The sequence below is a fragment of the Eurytemora carolleeae genome, unplaced genomic scaffold (genome assembly GCF_000591075.1).
Source record: "Eurytemora carolleeae unplaced genomic scaffold, Eaff_2.0 scaffold995, whole genome shotgun sequence".
NCBI classification, from domain to species: Eukaryota; Metazoa; Arthropoda; class Copepoda; order Calanoida; family Temoridae; genus Eurytemora; species Eurytemora carolleeae.
In genome coordinates, this window is record NW_019396885.1 from 18,963 (window position 1) to 40,744 (window position 21,782).

The following is a 21,782-nucleotide window of genomic DNA, read 5'->3' on the forward strand; positions in this document are numbered from 1 at the left end:
AACTGAGGACGCAGTGTTGTGGAAAACTTCTTTGGGATTCATTTGAGACATATTTCACTTTTTAAAGATCTGTAATCCTGAGTTTGAGCGCAAATTCGACGTTCAAAACTCCTGATTTGGGGGTGGATACGCTTTCAGAGTTAGTTTTTCTAAAATTATTAATTAACGACAACATAAAATGTAAAAATATTCTACAATAAACTACAGACGTCATGTTTAGGAACATTTTGAGAAAATAAAAATTAATCTTATCATCGAAAATAAGTAATCTTGTTCAATTATTAGTTTCTATTATCTCATTATTCTAGTTTCTCGTTATTCACAAAGATGTTCGCAGATTTTCTATAATTATTATTGAAAAGACGACATTTAAAGAATTTGAAGAAATCTGCGAATAAATTCAAAGAAAATTAGAAATTCAATATAATAATGAAAACGAAATAATCGATTTTAGAATTGATTTATTGACAAATTTCTTTTGTGAAATATGTTCCTAGCCATCTAATTAGATTACTGTATAATTTTTATTTTATTTTTCGTTGTCGTTATTTGATAATAAAAAAAAAAACTAATTCTGAAAGCGTTTCCACCCCCAAATCAGGAGTTTTGAACGTCGAATTTGCGCTCAAACTCAGGATTTACAGATCTTTAAAAAGTGAAATATGTCTCAAATGAATTCTAAAGAAGTTTTCGACAACACTGCATACTCAGTTCAACTACCTTACATAGCCGGTCACTCCCTTTAAAAGTGAAGTACACGGCCTGTACAATTAGTAAAGGATTAGCGTACATCATCACTCTATGTACATGTAATAAAATGAAGATTTTTAAAACTTGTTTTTTTCTGCTAGTTTTGTTTAAAGGGAGAGATAATGTAGTATTTGCAAGGTAATTGGACTGTGTGTGTACCATTAAAGTATCCCATATCATATTGGATTATCTCCAAGCTTTAACACCAAAATACCCACATAATAATCAAAAAACCTAGTGCATGCAAATTTTTATATTAGGCTTATTCAATTTTTTAACATGTATCATTCTTTTAAAATTTCCTGATTAGTCCGGAAAATTGCAATTTAGAGCCATAAACAATCCGAAATGATGTGGGGCACCCTGTATCCCCTGTACTTAAGCCTTGATATCCAAGAACCCAAATTTTTTGAATTTACAGTTCAAATTTTGACTCCCCCTAGGAGCTCCTGTAGGGGTAGGCGAAAAAATGTTACGCTTGCAAAATTTGGCCCCCACCCCTAGATTTATTTCTGTATACGTCCTTGTCTGATATCAGAGCTTTTGATCAATGAGAGAAACTTAAACTCCTTACGATGAATTCAAACTACAGTTTCGTCGATTTAAAAGTTTTAACTTCTGACTGACTAGGGGTACTAGGGGTTGAAAGTATTATCAGTGAAATATGAGAACCAAAACTTTGGATAAAATGAAGATAAGATATGTTACATAATACACATAGATACTCAGAGATACTATGCAATAATATTCATATAACATTTTTTAAAAATATAATTGTGAAATCTGTTCATTTAACAAGCTTTTTCTTTATTTTGTAATGGTGCTTTCCCTGCTATATTTAAAAGAAAAATAATTTGACTCTGAAAAACAACGCAGATTTCTCCATACAAACCAGCCTACAGGAGAACATTTTTACCTTCCTGGACATGAACTCTACCATCTAAAGGTTGGCGTTCTAGAAAAGGTTTTGGACCTCGGGAGAAGTTTACTTGAAGTAAGAGAATCTAAATACATTTGAGATTTTATGACTGAACTCAGAGGAATGAACAGAAAAAAATAGTTTTTATTTAATTGTAAACTGTAATTCAGTATCTTTTTAAAAAAGAGTATTGTTTATGTCCAATTCTTTAAAAGGTTTAAATACCCCTCCCGGACCGAAAACGCAGTGCTCTCTTGGTCAATGAGTTAAAACATGGGCAATAGGGGGAGGCGACAAAGAATATATTTTTTCTTCCCTGTATTACAGAAGAATCAAAACTGACAAGATTAAAAACACACCCTGTAAGTCGTAACTTAAATATGAACATGAAACATATGATGTGCCCTAGAATTATTGTAGATACATCAATATAAACATTTCCGTAACAAATTCGCATTTCGAAGATAATTAACCCGAATGCTATTGAATACTAGCTGAAAGGCCCGACGTAATCCCAGCGAAAAAAAATGTTGAAAAAAAAAATTCGATTTGTTTTAGCCTAAGTCATCCCCAGTCCACCCATGAGTGTCCACAAAAAATGTCATCCCATTCTATCCAGCCGTTTGGCCGGCTATAGGGAACATATATATGAATGTCTTGTTTAATAAGAATGAATAATCTGTCTTTATCAAACATCAACGTGCCTTCTTATCTAAGGAGATGTCTTTTTAAATTTTTTAAATGTTGCATAATTTCTTATTTAGGGTGATATAACTGTAATAAATATTGCATAATTTTACAGTTCGGATTCTTTAAAAGAGGGAAGTATTTATCTCGGAACTAAAAAAATCATTTGTTTAATGTGTAAGAATTATTATGATATTAATGAATGTATTTCACTGGTAACAGAAGAGAACAAATAACAAAAATAAAAATAAAATTTTGCATCACAATCCTGTCAAGAGAAGTATGTGAGGTTAGTTTACTTCAGTTCTTAAGTTAATAATCTCACAAGAAGTTATATCTTTAGTTTAGGAGCTAGGCTAGGACGGATCCGTTCTAAGGATTATCCGATCCTAACTTAAAAATCAAACGCAGGGTCTGCTAAATGGTTGATCTGATCTGTCTAGGTTGAATCTTAGGTCCCTCTAGGTTGAATCTTAGGTTCCTCTAGGTTGTATCTTAGGTTCCTCTAGATTAGATATTAGGTTCCTCTAGATTAGATCTTAGGTCCGTCTAGGTTGGATCGTAGATCAATATAGGTTGGAAATTTGATCTGTCTAGGTTTGATCCGATCTCAATTTTTTTTGGACCGTAGTTCACTCTAGGGTGGATGTTAGGCTCCTCTAGGTTGGATCGTAGTTCACCCTAGGGTGGATCTTAGGTTCCTCTAGGTTGGATCGTAGTTCACTCTAGGTTGGATCTTAGGTTCCTCTAGGTTGGATCGTAGTTCACCCTAAGTTGGATGTTAGGTTCCTCTAGGTTGGATCGTAGTTCACCCTATGGTGGATGTTAGGTTCCTCTAGGTTGGATCGTAGTTCACCCTAGGTTGGATGTTAGGTTCCTCTAGGTTGGACCGTAGTTCACCCTAGGTTGGATGTTACGTTTCTCTAGGTTGGATCGTAGTTCACTCTAAGTTGGATCTTAGGTTCCTCTAGGTTGGATCGTAGTTCACCCTAGGTTGGATTTTAGGTTCCTCTAGGTTGGATCGTAGTTCACTCTAAGTTGGATTTTAGCTCATTGTTTATCAGATATCCAGGAGACAAAATCACCAACTTTGCTCACAGCGCAGTCTTGTATGTGTGCTTTCAGTTTGAGGTTTCTAAAAATGAAAATCATAGAATTAAATAATGTGAAAAATAAAATTTGAAAATATAAAAATCATTCTTCTTTGTTCTTGACAATAGCTTTGATTTTAGTCAAGTCATTTTTCTTAAAACCAAATAAAGCTGTTGACGTTATTATATGTTTAAAAAAGAAAGAAAAACTTTAAAAAAAAATTGTATTAAATTTAAAACGCCTGTACAAAGGGTATCAACGAAAGCATAGACCAAACAATCTAGAAGTAAAATGATCAGGATTCTAACTGAAATATAGTTTTTCAATGATGTTTTAAATGGTTTTGCAAAGAAAGTTTTGAGCTGAGGAGAATCCTAAATGTAAGAAAAAGTGAAGAAATCCCGCACAGTAGTTTAAAAGTCTCCTTCCTTCCTGTACCTTCTAAACCCTCAAATTGCAAGAAATGTATTATAATATAGGAAAACTGTAGAAAGGACCTGTAAAAGTTATTTCAAATAAAACTAAAATCAAGCTTTATTAAATTCATTATTACTTAATCCAAAGTTAAACAGTTAAACACGAATGTACAGTGATAACCAGAAAACTGTGGAATAGGAAGACGACATTAATGTTAAGTGTGAATTAGATTTCATAATAAAGCAAATAGTTTTATTATTTCACTTATTAAGTGAAATTGGTCTGTTTGCCCAGAACAATTGCTGTGTTTCATGTTGATTTGAATAATTAAGTCATAACTTGAATCTAAAAGTCATTTTCCTATTCCAAAGTTTCCTGGCTATCACTGTATGAGCTGTCCAATTTTGTTTAGTTAAATAATTCTTACCTGTCATCTGTAAGTAGAATAGTATTCCTGAAAACAGTTTTCATCCCGTCCTCAGTCCGTGGCTGGGGGGATGAGTCGAGGTTGAGACAACAGATGAGTATCCGGTCATCGTTGGTTTCTCCATCCCGTGTATCTTCCTCCACTGTTACACCAAGACTGCTTAGAATACTCCCTACAACAGAACAATTTAATCACAAAATACAAACAACAACAAAAATAGGAAGCAAAAAAATTAAGAAAAATATCAAGAATTATCGAGGTTTATCACCTTTGGTAGTTGCACATTTTACGTTTTTCGGTTTAGATCGAATCCAGGTGAGAGCAAGTTTACTATTCTCTCGGAGCATTGCTCCGTGCTCCGGTCGGTCAGAGTAATCCTTGCTCTTACATAAACCTTCCAACTCTCCAAGCACCACAATAGGAATAACAAGCTGGAACTCTCCTACAAATATAAAAATAAAATATTGCTATCCTTTAATTATGGGTCGGGATTAAAAACGTTTTAATAACTTTCGAAATATCGAGTGTTAAATAAATCTAGGTTATTATGAACTTAGAGTATTGTAACTGATTTAGTAGGTTTACTCGCTAAAGTGCCCTACGTTACCCAAGAAAAAGTTTTTAAATAAAAATTCTATTTTACCCATGAGTGTCCACAAAAAATGTCAGTCCATTCGGTCCAGCCGTTTGGCCGGCTGTAGGGAACAAATATATGAATGTCTTGTTTTATTATATAGATAAAAGAAGACATTTCGAAAAATGCTTCTGCGCAAAACTTCTTCTGGAATTTTACTGTTGCAAAAAATTACAATCACGTATCATTCTTACCTGAAACAGTTATCAGCTTAATCAAGTCAAGATGATCGATAAAAGCGTTGGTATCAGGAACCAGGATCTTTGGTCGAACCTCTAGTGTTGTTCTTACATGCTGATCCAGAATCTCCTTCTGAGCTTTCCTTGCCTGCTCACTCTGAACCTTCTGCAACTCAACCTTTCGCATCCTGAGTTTAGCAATCTCATCATTGACTGGTTCATCCTGCTCCTCGTTCTCTTTATCACTGTAGCATTCTTCAAGTATATCCTCGTCTCGAGCAATGAGAGCGGTAAGGTTTGCTTCAGCCATATCTCGAGCAACACTGGCCTGAGTAGATTCCTCCCGGTCTGTTACTAAACATACATGACTGTTATCAGGAACAGACCACTTGAGCACAGGGGGATCCAATCCTTCTAGAACCTCGGCGCACATACGGATCTGGTCAACACGCTTAGCATTCTGTCTGCACAGATGGTTTACGGATTTAGGACTGAACTGTCGGTATAGACTCCAGTCTAATCCACGGAACCAAGGTTCGAACTCACACAGGATTGAATCCTCTGCTAGTCGAATAAGATCAAACTCCTCACGTCGAGCCTGGGGCAGCGCTCTCCAGGTCTCATCAGACAAACATTTCTCCAGAACAGAGGTTACGGTAGGTTTAATGGCTTCGAGTCTGGTCGCGAGCTGGGCTAGTTGTGTGAAGGGTTCGGCAGATACTACAGGATACCAGGTGTCATTGTTTCCTATCAACCAGTCACACCAGACCTTGACAGCTGCTAGGAGCGGAGTTATCTCCTGTTGTAGAGTGCTCTGAATATCCAGGATATCCTCTGGGTTTCCACCGGCAATCAAAAGATTGCATCTCTCTAGTAGAACGGAAAACATCTCTCCTGCCAGCTCCAAAGCCTTGGTTTGCATGACGGATCTGTAGGACGGAGAATCTGAACCTGCTCTAATCTTCGTCTTCTCAATACTGTACATATTGAGAGCCATGATCTGAACCAACCTATCAACGGAGATAGGAAGCGGAGTTTTCCCGATCAGTATTCTAAACTGTTCGATTAAACTCTTCGAAGCAAGGTAGAAATCCTCTGTGTTGATTTGTGTAAAAAGCATACCCTGGAGATGGAGGAAGGTGTTTATGAATCTCTTGTTTAAATCAGTAATAGAGAGGTTTTCAAGATCACAGGATAGAGACTCCGAGGTTGCAGTTGCTGATGTGGTTCTATGTAATCTCCGTCCTGCTTCACCTCGGATCCATATCTCTCTTCTAACCCGGCTCCCTTTGATCAGCAAAGAACCGTTTGTTTTATCGCTCTCCTCGACCTTCTTGTCCAGCTTCTGCTTCTCCCCCAGCTCCCACCTTCTCTTCATCTCATCGAAGATGACACTGAGCCCTTCTTTGCTCGATGGGGTGAACGGGTTTCGGGACATCAAGCACCTTAATAATTTTAGATAAATAAATAGTTTGATTTTAACCTGAAATCGGGGCCCCAAATAGGCTAATTCAGATGTAACCGTGAAAGAAAAATATTTTTTTTTTCTCGCATTTTAAATTGGCTAAAACACACCCTCCTTTTCAAACAAATCAATGAATTTATTAACCTTATATTGTAGTAAACTGCCTCAAACTTCCTATTTGAAAGTTTAGCGAGGATGGCGAGCATATTAAAAGGGCGTCCGTTCCGCATATCCAGATGGTTCGCCTTCTGATAGTATTGTCTCGCCCTTCCGTAGTTTGAGGTCGAGTTGACCTGCTCCTTGTAGCGCGCAAGGTCACCCAGATACAGCAGCAGTTTCTGGCAGATTATTAATGCAAGTCTAGAAACACAAAACATTCATGTTAATAAATTTTAAACAAATTTTAATATATTTAAACATTTTTGAAAATTTAATTCCTTTCCCCTCCCCTTCCCCTTTTAGAAAAATATCCAATATACATTAATTAATAATTACATAGTTTATTTCGACCGAAATGTGAGTGTGGGGGAGGGGAATATACACAGCCCCCCCCCCCTCTCCAAGAGATGATTTACAGGTGTAAAACGTAGTTTGTTATTTGTTGAGTTTTTAGTATGATAATTGGATGTTCAGAGAGCTGAGAGGGTCTCATGAAAACTAATTTTCTGGGAATACTTAAACTGTTATTTACAATTGGATGAATATCCAAGTGTCACGTTGACTAGGAGAGATGCAAGATCGTCGAGGCATCCATTTTTAATGAGGGTTTTTAACATAAAAACATTTAATTAATTTTCAAGTGTTTATCTTGAAATATAATCTATCACTTCATCCTTGAAAAATATCCAAAGTTGGACGGAGATATGGAATCGATGATGAGGTAGAATTATACTTGGCTAAAAAACGTCGAACTAACAACGTAATGTTTTTAGAATGAGCATCGATAAAAACTTTTATTAAACCTAAACAAACTAAACCTACCTCCCGGTTTTGTCTAGATCTCTAGGTTCCAGAACATCATAGAATCTATCCAGATCTACATGATACTGATCTCCTATATCCTTGAGTAGCTGAGTAAAGTAGTCTACCCCTTCCTCCAGTATGATCAGGAGCTGGGATTTAAGAACCTGTTTAGTCTCCGGGGTAGTATTCTCCGTATCGAAGAATGAGAACTTGAGCATCTCAATAACCTGATAGTAAACACTCTTCCAGATATACGCATCCACCTCCTTCTCACACACGAAGTATAGATCAGTTTGAAGAAGAAGCCGCGCTGCTTTCTAAATATAAAATATTAAAGTATATAAGAGGTTACCCACAACAGATGAGACTGTAAAGACAACGCAACTCCTTAAATGTGACGATCCCAAAGTTAAATCATGTATTCTGCCTTAGATATAGTAATCCAATGGCTTAATTAATGATTTAATATAGACACAAACAAGTTCACAGTTGTAAGGAATCGTAAAAATAAAGAAAAACAGCTGATAAATTCCGTACAAACGTCTTTGAAGTCTCATCCTTTGTGGCTAACACTGTATAAAAAGTGTTTAAGTAGTCTCATGACGTAATGTGACTAAATGTAATGTAAGAAGGCCAAATAGATTAGATAATCATTAATCTACAAACCTTTCCAATTAGAACAATAATTCTCTTTAAACTTTCCCTATTATCATAAATAATACGAAAAAACAAACAAATGAAAATGAGGAAAATTGTATTAATAATTTTAGATAAAAAACAACACTAGAAGTAGAATATACTTTATCGATTAGGAATAGAATATTATTATTATTTGATTTAGTGTTATGCAGTTAATCCTAATTCATACCAAAAGTTTTACCCACGCGTCAAAATAAAAGAATAAAATTTTCTAATCAAAATAAAAATCTTTTGATTGGCAAACAAAAAACTTTGTACAACTTGCAAGTGATGTCCGAAACTGAATTTTTTAAAATTTGCAATACGATAATTCAAATCGGTTTGAAAATTTAAGTAAAGAGAGAGTATGGGAGAAGGGGAATACATAAAACAAAATATTTTTTTACCATGATTTCATGTCTGATCTCCCGAACCTCTTGATCCCAACGATTACAGATGACGGCTGGACCTCCTAGATAAACAATGAACATAGAACTTTGCGGATTATACCCTGGGCAGATCAGACTTTCACAAAATGCGCAATGTCAAATATCTAAGCAGAAGTAAGAACTTTTGTATTGTAAATCTTGGGATCAAGCATTGATCCCCATGTTATGCAGATCTACAGATTAATCAAATAGTCATACCCTGCAGGGTTAACTTTAAATCATCCTGAAATTCAAAAGTACCCAAATTAGATATCGAGGTCAAGGGTTCAAAAATAACGATATCCACACAAAAGTTCCAATCTCCGTAAGCTCTAAGCAGTAAAATACTTGAATAAATAATGACAGGAGACAAGATATGACGGGAGGTTTCTTCTGAACTCGACCCTACTGTAGGTTATTAATATTCCAAACCAAACCTTCCTCAGACAGACAATTAGTAAAGAAGCAAACCAAGATATTCAGTTCAAGAAACATTTTTAGGGATAGATTCGTCGATTCGTCGTTTTGTTTTTACCTCACGATGTATGAGAATTATCAAAGTAATGTTTTGTAATCTTGAGATCATAATGACATACTCGGAATAATCTTGTCAAATTGTCTATGTATAAAAAGCACAATTAGTCTGTATTCTGATTAGCAAGCGTAATGATTTTGTTAAAACATTGATGAACTTCAGTAAAAATATGACAAATACACAAGTAGATCAAAGGGATCAATACTCAAGACAGTGTTTAGGATCAATATCATTTTAATGTGGATCCGGATATAAATCCAGAACCGGATACATCATTAATATTTTTTAAAGTTTTGCTAATTTCTTAGTTAGCAGGAGCTAAGAAATTTAATCTTTGCAACAAACTCTGATTTTTTAATCTTTATATCTTTGCAACCCAATTTCGTAGATCTTAGATATTTAAAACTATGAATTCTGTTCATCAAATAATCTAAGTTAGAAAAATCAAAGGGTTTCAACATCAGGTTGCAAAGATTTAACTTCTTTCCGAAAATTTCTTTTTTGTTGTTGTTAATAATTTTGATTTGGTTCACTTTAATATTGAGAGTAAAACTTTTTCGTTGTTTTAATTGATAATTTGCATTCTGGATTTCGATTCATGAATCCACAATCCGCAATTAAGCGGATCCGGATTTCGGAACCAGGGAGTTAAAATGTTGCAGATCCCGATCCTAAGCACTGGTTCAAGACATTTGTAATATTTGTAAACGATAACCTTCTCTCCAACCAAATACAATAATACGTCGAATCCATCCTAAAATTCATAATTCTTAAAACAAACAAACTGTCATGGTTAAAAGTTATCAATGACACCTAAAAAGACATAATCAAAACCTTGTACACAAAAATAATATTTTTCAGGTATTCAATTAGAGAAAGATTGTAGATGTGATCTAACCTTGGACTAGATGGCGGAGCTTCTTATCTGCTGACACTATCCTCACAATTATATTTATATCGATCTTCCCGCTTCCGTAGATATTAGAGTCAAACACGTTAAACCAATCAGGACCATGGAACGCAGGATGAAACGCGACACCAGACGTCGGCATTATAGGTTGAGGAAACGGTGGTTGGTATCCAGCTCCAGGTCCAGGATGCATAGGGATCATGTTTGGAGGATACATCTGCGGCGGAGGATTAAACCTAGAGGGAAAAGTTTGAAGATGTCTACATAAAGTCAGATCGGGACTCAATAAGATGCTATGTGCAACTTGAAAATAAGAAAACAGTTTCTCATGTTCATGCATACATTTTGTCTATAATGTTTTCATGTTCATGCATACATTTTGTCTATAATGAAGGCACTTCGAAAAATGTTTCTACTCAGAATTTCTTGTATTGTTCAGACATTTGTTAAGGAATTTGACTACTTCAGGAACGAGTTTTATTCACATCCCCTCCCCCCCTCTTCCACGGCCCCGCGTGGACCCCACACACACTAGTTAGTCATTCCTTACTGTTTCAACATAGAAGCGAGGCATATTTTGTTAAAACTTTTTCATAGTTAAGTTTTATTCTATTTTTTACCTTTTATTTTTATAAGTAAATTGTATAATTCATTAATTGTTTAAAATCTTCCTTTTTTTACAGAAAGTACTCCTGATGATGCCAATGTTTTTGGCAAAATATATTAAGAAGAAAATTACATAATTCTAGAAAGAGATTTAGGGAATCAATTTTTAAGCGATCTTAAAATGATTGTCAATACTAAAAATAAGAAGATTCAATTAAGATAAAGTTATACCTGGAAACTCCCATTGGAAATCTCATGTTAGGATTAGTAGGACAGGAGAAGTCAGGATACGAGTTATCCAACCTGTCTCGAGCCGACATATCCTGCATCCTTATAGGTTTCATAGGATTACTTGGGTCAAACAAAAACTTCTCTTTCTCAGCACTCATATTTGCAGGCAAGGTCTGGTTCCAGGACGGATGGAACGGAGCGGAGTAGGTTCCTGGTCTGATCGGTTGTGCCCGGAGTTCAAGAGCAGAACCGGTCTGGGGTTCAGATATTCTGATAATCCCTGGACCGGAGGGAGGAGATAAACCCAGCTGAGATTTCCTCTCATCCTCCTCCTCCATCTCTACAGACCAGTCCGACATATGACAGGTCTCAGTCTCCAGTCGTCGGGATATTTTCCGCTCTTTAGTCTTTTGGAATCTCGGAGGGAGACTGGTTTTTACAGGAGCTGACTTGACACGACCAGAAGGAGGTTTACCTTGCGGATCCCACAATCCCTCATCTCTCCTTTAACAAAAGTTTTAAATAATAAATATGTTAAAATAAATAAATTGACTAGTTTTACTACCTTCTCTGGTCCCTGGTATATCCATCTAGATCTCTAGTATCCTGGTTCCTTCGGCTCCGTGGACTTGGAGTCCGGGATACAGTAGATCTTTGGGACGGAGGAGAATTATTTTTCCTGAAAACTCTGGTATGTCTGACCGGAGAGTTAGTTCTGCTGTGCTGAAAACTCGGAGAAGTCCTTCTTGAATCTGGACGGGAGTTCGCTCTGTAAAATTAAAATTGTAAACCATCAATGGAAAAATAAATATTGACAAAAAGAAAAAAGAAATAAATATTCAATATACATTAAATCTCTAAAACTGACCTAATTGGAGAGTTTCCTCTGCTACTCCGGGAAGGTGAACTACCACGGGACCAGCGACCTCTACCTCCACGTTGAGGAGAACTCCCTCGGGAACCTCCCCGCCTGCCACCTCGGGAAAATTGATCTTGTTTCCAGGATGTTCTTCCATTCTCTTTAGGTTCAGAGTCTCCTCTTAGATTGTAATCCATGCCTTGACTCCGTCCCTGAGGAACGTCACGGTTAAACCGGTTTCTATCTGCTCCTCTCATCCCATGTCCAGATCCTCGGAGATCTCGATCCGATCTCCGTTCTGATCCACTAAACCCTCTGTGAGAACAGTAATCTCCTCCTCTGTCTGATCTTTGGAACCCGTTCTCGTTTCTACCTCCGCCTCTTCCCCAGCTCTCCAACCTTTCTCCTAATTCAGGATTCATCTCACGTTTACCCTGTCTTTGATCATACAAATCGAGTCCCCGATCATCTCGGGATGGTTTGTAATCTCTTCTATCTGAGACGTGTCCTCTTCGGTCTGATCTTTTCTCTTGGTAGTTTCTAGATACTGGATCGGGGACACGAAACACATGATCTTTCCCATCCTGGTTTTCAGATTTAGGGTTCTGTTTCTCTTGATTTTTCCCGTCCTGTTTATCAGGTTTAGGGTTTTTCTTATCTCGATCTTTCATGTCATGATTGTCAGATTTGGGGTTCTGTTTCACTCGATCTTTCCCGTCCTGATTATCAGGTTTAGGGGTTATTTTATCTCGATCTTTTCTCCCGTTATTTCTTTGTGCTGCCCCTGAATAGTGACTTCTAGTCGGTATATCGTCGTGTTGACTTTTCTCTGGTTTCTTTACTTGTGCTGGTTTATGATCATCTCCGTTTAGTAGAGGAGTAGGTTTGGTAACAACGTTCTCTTCGCTAGCAGCAACAGTAATGATAGTTTTATCCTTGTCCTTACTTTTATTCTTCTTATTCTTCCTTTTCCGGGTGTTCGTTCCTCCTCCTGTATCCTGGATGATAGAATTCTCTTCAACCCTGCTCCCACTCTTCACTCCATCTTTACTTTCGTGCACTACCTTCTCCTGAACCTTCTTGGAGACAAAATGTTCTTTCTCTGGTTTCCTTCCTTTATCTTTATTTCCAGTTTGCTCTGTTACTCCTTGCCCCCCTCTCCTGTTCTCTTTGTTCCTTTCTGACACTATTCCAACAGTTCTTATCTCGGGTTTGAAACTTCCCTCCGGAAAGAGTGGTTCTGGTTTCCGGTTAAATGCTCCGGGTTTGTATCTTTGCACATCCGGTCTTTTTCTTCGTTCCTCTTCTCTTCTCATTTCCTCTGCTTCATTTGCAATACTCGGATTTGAAGCCATTGTTAAAATCTGAAGTTTAAAACGATATTGCCATGTAAAGTTTAATTCATTAATAAGCCTTCGGAACTTGAACTCATTATAAGAAATGATTTAAAATAGCTGTCTATGTTGCAAAATGTTGAAATGATCGAACAGAATCTCAGTCTGTTTATAGAACAAATATTCTCCGCGCTCAATGTAAACCTATATTCAGAGTTGCAAACAACGCAATAAGAAGAACAAGTCGTCTTCGCTTTACAGAATATTAATGTATAATTGAACTAAAACATATCAAACAATTTATTTATTATTAAATGTAAAAACTTCTATGTTTCTTTTTCTTGCTCAGGGCCCACTGTAAGAATTTCCACTCCAGTTTCTAAAACAAATTTTAACTTTTTAATAAGTTAATCATTTAATGCCATCTATTATAAGTAATATAATATATAGGGTATATTCCTAGAGAACGATTTTTGGACCCCCCCAGGCCCTCTCAATTTTGTACATGGATCTTACAGAAAGTGTCTCAACTTAACCTAACCCGTGGCCGCAGCGCTCGGCCCCTAGCCCATCCTAGCCGCAGCGCTCAGCCCAGAAAGTGTCTTAACTAACCTAACACGTGGCCGCAGCGCTCGGCCCCCTAGCCCATCCTAGCCGCAGCGCTCGGCCCAGAAAGTGTCTTAACCCAACCTAACCCTAAATAATGCTAAATAAAAACTAATTTGGTCATGTACAAAATTGATAGAGGGGGGGGGGGGTCCAAAAATCGTTCACTAGGACAGACCCAATATATAGAAATAATATAAAAAAATGCAATTTGTTTGAGTTAAGAATTTCTAAAACTTAATTGTTTCTCCTACTGAAACTCTGGGATCTTTAAATAAAACACCAAAAGTTTAAGTTTCTCAGTTTATTTATTAGGTTCCGACGCAGGCGTCAGCACTACCTGTGATAAGAATTGTGTGCTCGAACTGTGCTGATCTCGAACCATCTGTAGTAATTGCTGTCCATTCATCTTCCAGTATATAGATCTTATCCGAACCCTCCGATATAGCAGGCTCTACTGTGAACACCATTCCTGGTTTCATTACTCCAGGATATCTATTCCTGAACCAGGAATATTATGAACCATCTAGTTCTACTGTAAACACTGTTCCTGATTTCAATACTCCAGGATATCTATTCCTTAACCAGATATCTTGATTCATCTAGTTCTATTGTTAATGTACTATTCCTGGTTTCATTACTCAAAGATATCTATTCCTGAACCAGATATCTTGATCATTCTAGTTCTACTGTAAACACTATTCCTGGTTTCAGTACTCTAGGATATCTATTCCTAAACCAGATATCTTGATTCATCTAGTTCTACTGTTAATGTACTATTCCTGGTTTCATTACTCCACGATATCTATTCCTAAACCAGATATCTTGATATCTAGTTCTACTGTTAATATACTATTCCTGGTTTCATTACTCCAGGATATCTATTCCTGAACCAGGGATATTATGAACCATCTAGTTCTACTGTAAACACTATTCCTGGTTTCAGTACTCCAGGATATCTATTCCTAAACCAGATATCTTGATTCATCTATATCTACTGTTAATGTACTATTCCTGGTTTCATTACTCAAAGATATCTATTCCTAAACCAGATATCTTGATCATTCTAGTTCTACTGTTCATACACTATTCCTGGTTTCATTACTTCAGGATATCTATTCCTGAACCAGATATCTTGATCATTCTAGTTCTACTGTTAATACTATTCCGGGTTTCATTACTCCAGGATATCTATTCCTGAACCAGGGATATTATGAACCATCTAGTTCTACTGTAAACACTGTTCCTGGTTTCATTACTCCAGAATATCTATTCCTAAACCAGATATCTTGATTCATCTATATCTACTGTTAATATACTATTCCTGGTTTCATTACTCAAAGATATCTATTCCTAAAACAGATATCTTGATCCATCTAGTTCTACTAAAAACTCTATCCTTGGTTTTATTACTCCAGAAAACTATTCCAAGAAAATATCTAATCTTTACTCACCTGCAGTGGTAAATATCAGGAGGACCATGAAAATATCGACCAATACCATGGCCAGTAAAAGCAGGAACTACTCGGAACCGTGTTCCATACAGAAGATTCTCCACAGCTTTCCCTATACCTAGATAGTTCAGATTAATATCTCCAGGTATGAAACACACCACTGGGTTAAGATTATAAATGAGATGAGATTAGGAACCTGAGAAAGGTTTCCCTGGTCCACATTGTTGTATTCCTGTGTATAAACACTGTCTAGAAATATCTAGGAGCTCAACACCACTCTGATCAACAATACCAACCTGAAATAGGGGATTTATAGATTATGTAATCTTTGATCTTATTTTTAGAAAAACAGAATTCATCTTATTTAAAGGGAGTGACCGGCAATGTATGGTAGTTGAACTGAGAATGTAGTATTGTGGAGAAATTATCTCTTCAGAATGGACAATGAAGGAGTATTTTAAAAATCGAATTTGCACTCTTGCTGAACAAATATGCATTCTAAATTCAAATGAATTCTAATTTTTTTTTTTTCAAAACAGCATTCTCAGTTCCAACTACCATACATTCTCAGTCATTCCCTTTAATAAAAACTAAATTCCTGAGAAAGAGTCTCAAATGTCATCCTAACATTGATCAATTTCTTGATAAGCATAGATTAAACATTTTTAATGCAAGTCATATTCATGTTTTCATTCATGTTCACATCTTCACAAGTCATATTCATGTTTTCATGTATTCATATATTCATGTTTACATCTTCACAAGTCATATTCATGTTTTCATGTATTCATAAATTCATGTTCACATCTTCACAAGTCATATTCATGTTTTCATGTATTCATATATTCATGTTTACATCTTAACAAGTCATTCATGTTTTCATGTATTCATATATTCATGTTAACATCTTCAAAAGTCATATTCGTGTTTTCATTTATTCATGAATTCATGTTCACATCTTCACATTGGAAATTAGTAGGTCTTGGTACAAAAAAGACTAAGTACGTGTTAACGTAGATTAAAAAATATCCAAGAATTACTTTGATTGAATCATTTAATAAATAATTGAACTTTTTAATAATTGGCTAAGAACCTATGAAGACATTTTAAAAACAAAAAATAATGATTATATCTATGGAAAAAATCTCATGTAAGAAACATTTGTCCTGATTCCTGATATTGATGAATAAGATAAATAAATCCTACTAGATTTGCCTCGGAGCAATCTCCATGGAAACCGTCCTTGAACATTGTTATATCAATATTAAACCTCCTAGATATATCTCGGAGAAACCTTCATGGAATCCGTCCTTGAACACTGTTATATCAATATTAAACCTACTAGATATATCTCGGAGAAACCTTCATGGAATCCGTCCTTGAACACTGTTATATAAATATTAAACCTGATAAATATGTCTCAGAGCAGTCTCCATGGAATCCGTCCTTGAACATTGTTATATCAATATTAAGCGTACTAGATATGTCTAGGAGCAGTCTTCATGGAATCCGTCCTTGAACACTGTTATATCAATATTAAACCAACTAGATATGTCTCGGAGCAGTCTCCATGGAATCCGTCCTTGAACACTGTTATATAAATATTAAACCTTATAAATATGTCTCGGAGCAATCTCTATGGAATCCGTCCTTGAACACTGTTTATTAATATTAAACCTACTAGATATGTCTCGGAGCAGTCTCCATGGAATCCTTCCTTGAACATTGTTATATCAATATTAAGCGTACTAGATATGTATCGGAGCAGTCTCCATGGAATCCGTCCTTGAACACTGTTATATCAATATTAAGCGTACTAGATACGTCTCGGAGCAGTCTCCATGGAATCCGTCCTTGAACACTGTTAATCAATATTAAACCTACTAGATATATCTCGGAGCAGTCTCCATGGAATCCGTCCTTGAACATTGTTATATCAATATTAAGCGTACTAGATATGTCTCGGAGCAGTCTCCATGGAATCCGTCCATGAACATTGTTATATCAATATTAAGCGTACTAGATATGTCTCGGAGCAGTCTCCATGGAATCCGTCCTTGAACACTGTTTATCAATATCAATATTAAACCTACTAGATATGTCTCGGAGCAGTCTCCATGGAATCCGTCCTTGAACACTGTTATATCAATATTAATAATATCTCCGTCTTCCAGGGGTCGACTGTCAGGTACACCGTGACAAACCTTACCAAGAGCAACATTTCATTTAAAAATTAAATTTTTTGTTTAAATGTACTATCGTAGTCATTTGAAGTAATACCCGATTTACCCTCTAAACCTTTATCATTAATAATGATGATTAGTTTTGTTCTTTGTTTCTATGATTTCTGTACTATAATAAAGATTCAGAGAAACACCAAGATTTTCAATTTTAGATAGAAACCCATCGGACATGCCCCTCTTGAAAGCTATTAAAACAAAGCCATATTAAACTAATAATTAGTTCAGATAATTAAAAAAATCTGAGTTCAATGTTATGAAGAAAAACCCTTGAATCTAAATAAAAATAATTGTAATAATACAATTACATTTAAAAACCCTTGAATTTGCGAATTATTAAATGTGCTCTTGAGTAACCTACACAATTGTTAACAGAAGTACACACAGCTTTCGGGAAATTTCTGGAAATAAAAATATTTTTGAGTTTGGGAAAACATGTTATCCTGTATCTATATTCAAGGGGGGAAGGAGAATTAAACATAAAAAAGGAGAAAAGGAGAGTATACCTGTAGTTAAGGAGGGAAGGAGAATTATTCCTGTAATAAAGGAGGGAAGGAGAACTATACCTATAATTAAGATGGGAAGGAGAACTATACCTATAATTAAGGAGGGAAGGAGAACTATACCTATAATTAAGGAGGGAAGGAGAACTTTACCTATAATTAAGATGGGAAGGAGAACTGTACCTATAATTAAGGAGGGAAGGAGAACTGTACCAATAACTAAATGGGAAGGGGAACTATACCTATAATTAAGATGGAAAGGAGAACTATACTTATAATTAAGATGGGAAGGAGAACTATACCTATAATTAAGATGGGAAGGAGAACTGTACCTATAATTAAGATGGGAAGGAGAACTGTACCAATAACTAAATGGGAAGGGGAACTATACCTATAATTAAGATGGAAAGGAGAACTATACTTATAATTAAGATGGGAAGGAGAACTATACCTATAATTAAGATGGGAAGGAGAATTATACCTATAATTAAGATGGGAAGGAGAACTTTACCTATAATTAAGGAGGGAGGGAGAACTTTACCTATAATTAAGATGGGAAGGAGAACTTCACCTATAATTAAGATGGGAAGGAGAACTATACGTGTAATTAAGATGGGAAGGAGAACTATACCTATAATTAAGATAGGAAGGAGAACTGTACCAATAACTAAAGGGGAAGGGGAACTATACCTATGATTTAGGAGAAAAGAAAAGCTTACCTTTAATTAAGGGAAAGGAGGACTATATTTTTTATTAAAGGGGAAAAAAACTAAACCTATATTACGGAGGTAAAGAGAATTAAACCTGTAATTAGGGAGGATGGAGAACTACACCTTAGATGGAAGGGGGGGGGGGGAAACTTACCTGTAATTAAGGGGAGAAGGATAGCAGCCAGCTTTAAATGATTCTTCCATGACAAATTTATCTATTTCATCTGTTGTTAATCCCGGTCTAACCAACTAAAACAAACCTTAGTTTACTTCAAAAATTCCGAGTTATTCTTCTTTGCTAAAACTTTAATTTTACTCCAACAATACCTGTCCACATTTATCTAGTATTTGTCTGGCAAGCTTACATGATCTTCTCATTGCTTGTATACTCGTCTCATCCTTGATCTCCGGCGTACTCGGAGCTGAACCTGGGTCTCCGGTAGCATAATACGGAGGGGGAACAATTCCTTCTGAGAATCATATTTTATATTCATTAATTGGAGACGAAATGAAAATCTTACAAGTGTACAGTTTCACAACATTTAAGAGTGTTCACGAAAAATGAAAGGGGTATAGGCTTACATCGAAATATATTCGATGGTGATCGCTACTAATCTTACTTCTATCTGTTGCGTCTATAAGGAGAAAATGGTTAAACACGACTCATACCTTAGAACGTAGCGTCCATACAAATTCAGAAATAATGAATATTCCTGGGATGTGACCAGGTTTAAACTATGGATGAGGTTTGAGGAATGAAATTATAAATATTCCTGAGAATGGATGAGAATTAAAATGAAATTATGAATATTCCTGGAATGTGACTAGGATTAAATTATGGATGTAGAATGAAATTATTAATATATTCCTGGAATGTGACTAGGATTAAACAATGGATTAAGAATGAAATTATGAATATACTAGCCTCTTCTAAATTAATTGTGAACATGTTCTCTTTGTGTACATCGTAAAACAAAACAAAAATAATTCGCGGATTTTCACAAAAAATTTCGTCGATTTTCAAAATTTTCAAAANCTAGGATTAAACTATGGATGAAGAATGAAATTATGAATATATTCCTGGAATGTGACTAGGATTAAACCTAGGACTAACTGTCTCCGGATAAACTAAAGAAAATGGTCTAGTTCTCGAAATATCAAATCTTGTAAAATGAGAACCAAATATTTTCTTCACATTTTGTATTTTCATGTTTCTGAAAAGATAAATTAAATTGAATTTTCTCTAGATATTATTAAGTTTTATTACAATATTTAAAGAAAAAAGATACAAAAACAAACATATTTTTTTATATAATTCCGATTACAAAATAGATATAAGAAACGAAATCTTACTTAAGTGAAACAATTCGTTTCCTTCAGAATGATGCCTGGCAAAACTAACAATGAAATAAAAGAAGATTTATAATGCAAAAACATACAGCTTGGAAAGGTTTTGAAAGGTATTGTCAATGATGTAAAGATGGTAATCATTTATTACAACTCTACTATTTGTAATATTAATTAGTAGATTTATAATAAACTTAATAACACACATTGGTTTCATATATTGAAGTTTTCCAGTTCACAAAATAAACGCAGCTGAACCGTCTATCCGGTCTAATTGGAGTTCAACCTTTAATTAGAACGATCACTCGATTTTGATCGATTCCGTTTCTCAGAGCTCCGCGATCTAGATCGAGGTGATTCACGCCGATAATTTGATCTGGATCTGGATCGACGATGAGACCTGGATCGAGATCGGCGCCTGGATCGAGATCTGGACCTTGATCGTCTTCTTGACCTGGATCGAGATCGTCGTCTTGATCTTGATCTTCTTCTTGATCCTCTATTTGATCCTCTATTGTTAAAGTCTACCCACTCTGTCTTCTTGTTCTTGGCGAACTGTACCTTCAAATCCCGACCGTCGTACTTTCTTTTAAAAAAATTTGTATCAGAAAAGATACCATTTGTCAAAAAATAAAAACATTTGTAAAAGTAACTCAGATAAATCCTGAGATATGAATGAAAACCAACCTTCCGTTGATATCGTCCAGGGCATCTTCAGCATCCCTTTTCTTGTAAAATCGAACAAAAGCAAATCCACGCGTCTCCCCAGTTCGTCTAGAGTATATCAATCAATCAATCAACACACCAACCAACCAATCAATCAATTTAAAAAAACTTTTTAATGAATTAGCGCTTATCAATCAACCTTTCAATTGCCAACTAACTATTCTTAGTCACGTGTTGAAACGATACAAATGTCGGCTTTACCTTTTAAGCTACAACCTAAAGGTTTTCTTAGTTTAATTATTTCTTGCTTGTCGCTGTATAACTCTAGTCGATATTTAGTGTAACAAAATATATAAATGTAACCACACTTCCGTACATAAAAAATTGTGATATATATGAATCATTGTTATATCAACTAACTAAACGGATAATAAAAATATTTAGTTTTAAAAAAATCAATCTATTGAACATTTTGGAGGTTTCAATTCCTTTATCATTGGGGTTTTCTTATTTATTTTAATTTATTTTAGCCTTTGTTTCCCGTAAGCTTACCACTTATATTTTATTTACTTTGATCTCAGTAACATACAGTTAATCAAGTAATAAAATCAACCAATCGCTTAGTTGATAAGTTAATTAATTAATCAGTGTTTGTACTTTATGTCTAATCCTTCACTATATTAGCAAGTTTTTTTCAATAAATAATCGGTCATGCATGCAAGAATTAATAAATCCAACTCACCCATCCTTAGGTATATAAATGTCTCCAATTTTCCCGTATTTTCCGAAGAGAATCTCAAGATCATCAGGAATAGTTCTATACGAGATATTGTCAACCTTTAGGGTGAACAGTTCACCTATATCCGCCCTCCTAGCCATTTTATCTGAAAACATATTTAAGTAAAGGAGGTGTACGATGTAGTGTACATAAATGTAAAAGCGTTGCACATGAATATGAGAATACTGAGGTTGTACAATGTTTATCTAGCGTCGAAAACGATCAATCTCTTGGTTCTCTTCTTGTACATGATCCTGTATCCGCACTCACGGCACCTGATTGCATCCTTAGGTCGGATCTCATTCTCCCTAACAAACAAAATAAGATTAAAAACCCAAAAAATTATCTAAGATATTCAAAGTTT

The 21,782-nt window shown here is 35.5% G+C and overlaps 3 protein-coding genes across 3 annotated transcripts; all 3 read right to left on the bottom strand.

The window, feature by feature from the left end:
* Nucleotides 1-2,543: 2,543 nt before the first annotated feature.
* On the bottom strand, nucleotides 2,544-13,160 carry LOC111709746 (telomerase-binding protein EST1A). The gene is made up of 11 exons (XM_023483643.1): nucleotides 11,790-13,160; nucleotides 11,487-11,690; nucleotides 10,922-11,425; nucleotides 10,073-10,320; nucleotides 8,619-8,683; nucleotides 7,552-7,850; nucleotides 6,715-6,930; nucleotides 5,121-6,550; nucleotides 4,561-4,734; nucleotides 4,293-4,464; nucleotides 2,544-3,491 (listed from the first exon to the last, which is right to left on the bottom strand). Exons 1-11 carry the CDS (start codon nucleotides 13,133-13,135, stop codon nucleotides 3,407-3,409), a joined length of 4,743 nt encoding a protein of 1,580 aa, XP_023339411.1. The 5' UTR covers nucleotides 13,136-13,160; the 3' UTR covers nucleotides 2,544-3,406.
* Nucleotides 13,144-20,191, bottom strand: LOC111709735 (methionine aminopeptidase 1D, mitochondrial). Its single transcript, XM_023483630.1, has 10 exons — nucleotides 20,177-20,191; nucleotides 19,496-19,547; nucleotides 18,955-19,097; nucleotides 18,782-18,876; nucleotides 17,776-17,815; nucleotides 17,268-17,378; nucleotides 15,371-15,470; nucleotides 15,175-15,292; nucleotides 14,061-14,221; nucleotides 13,144-13,493 (listed from the first exon to the last, which is right to left on the bottom strand). The coding sequence occupies exons 1-10, from the start codon at nucleotides 20,189-20,191 to the stop codon at nucleotides 13,441-13,443; spliced, it is 888 nt and encodes a 295-aa protein (XP_023339398.1). The 3' UTR covers nucleotides 13,144-13,440.
* LOC111709755 (serine/arginine-rich splicing factor 2) lies at nucleotides 19,920-21,619 on the bottom strand. Its single transcript, XM_023483652.1, has 3 exons — nucleotides 21,383-21,619; nucleotides 20,662-20,748; nucleotides 19,920-20,560 (listed from the first exon to the last, which is right to left on the bottom strand). The coding sequence occupies exons 1-3, from the start codon at nucleotides 21,532-21,534 to the stop codon at nucleotides 20,263-20,265; spliced, it is 537 nt and encodes a 178-aa protein (XP_023339420.1). The 5' UTR covers nucleotides 21,535-21,619; the 3' UTR covers nucleotides 19,920-20,262.
* Between the last annotated feature and the right edge of the window lie 163 nt (nucleotides 21,620-21,782).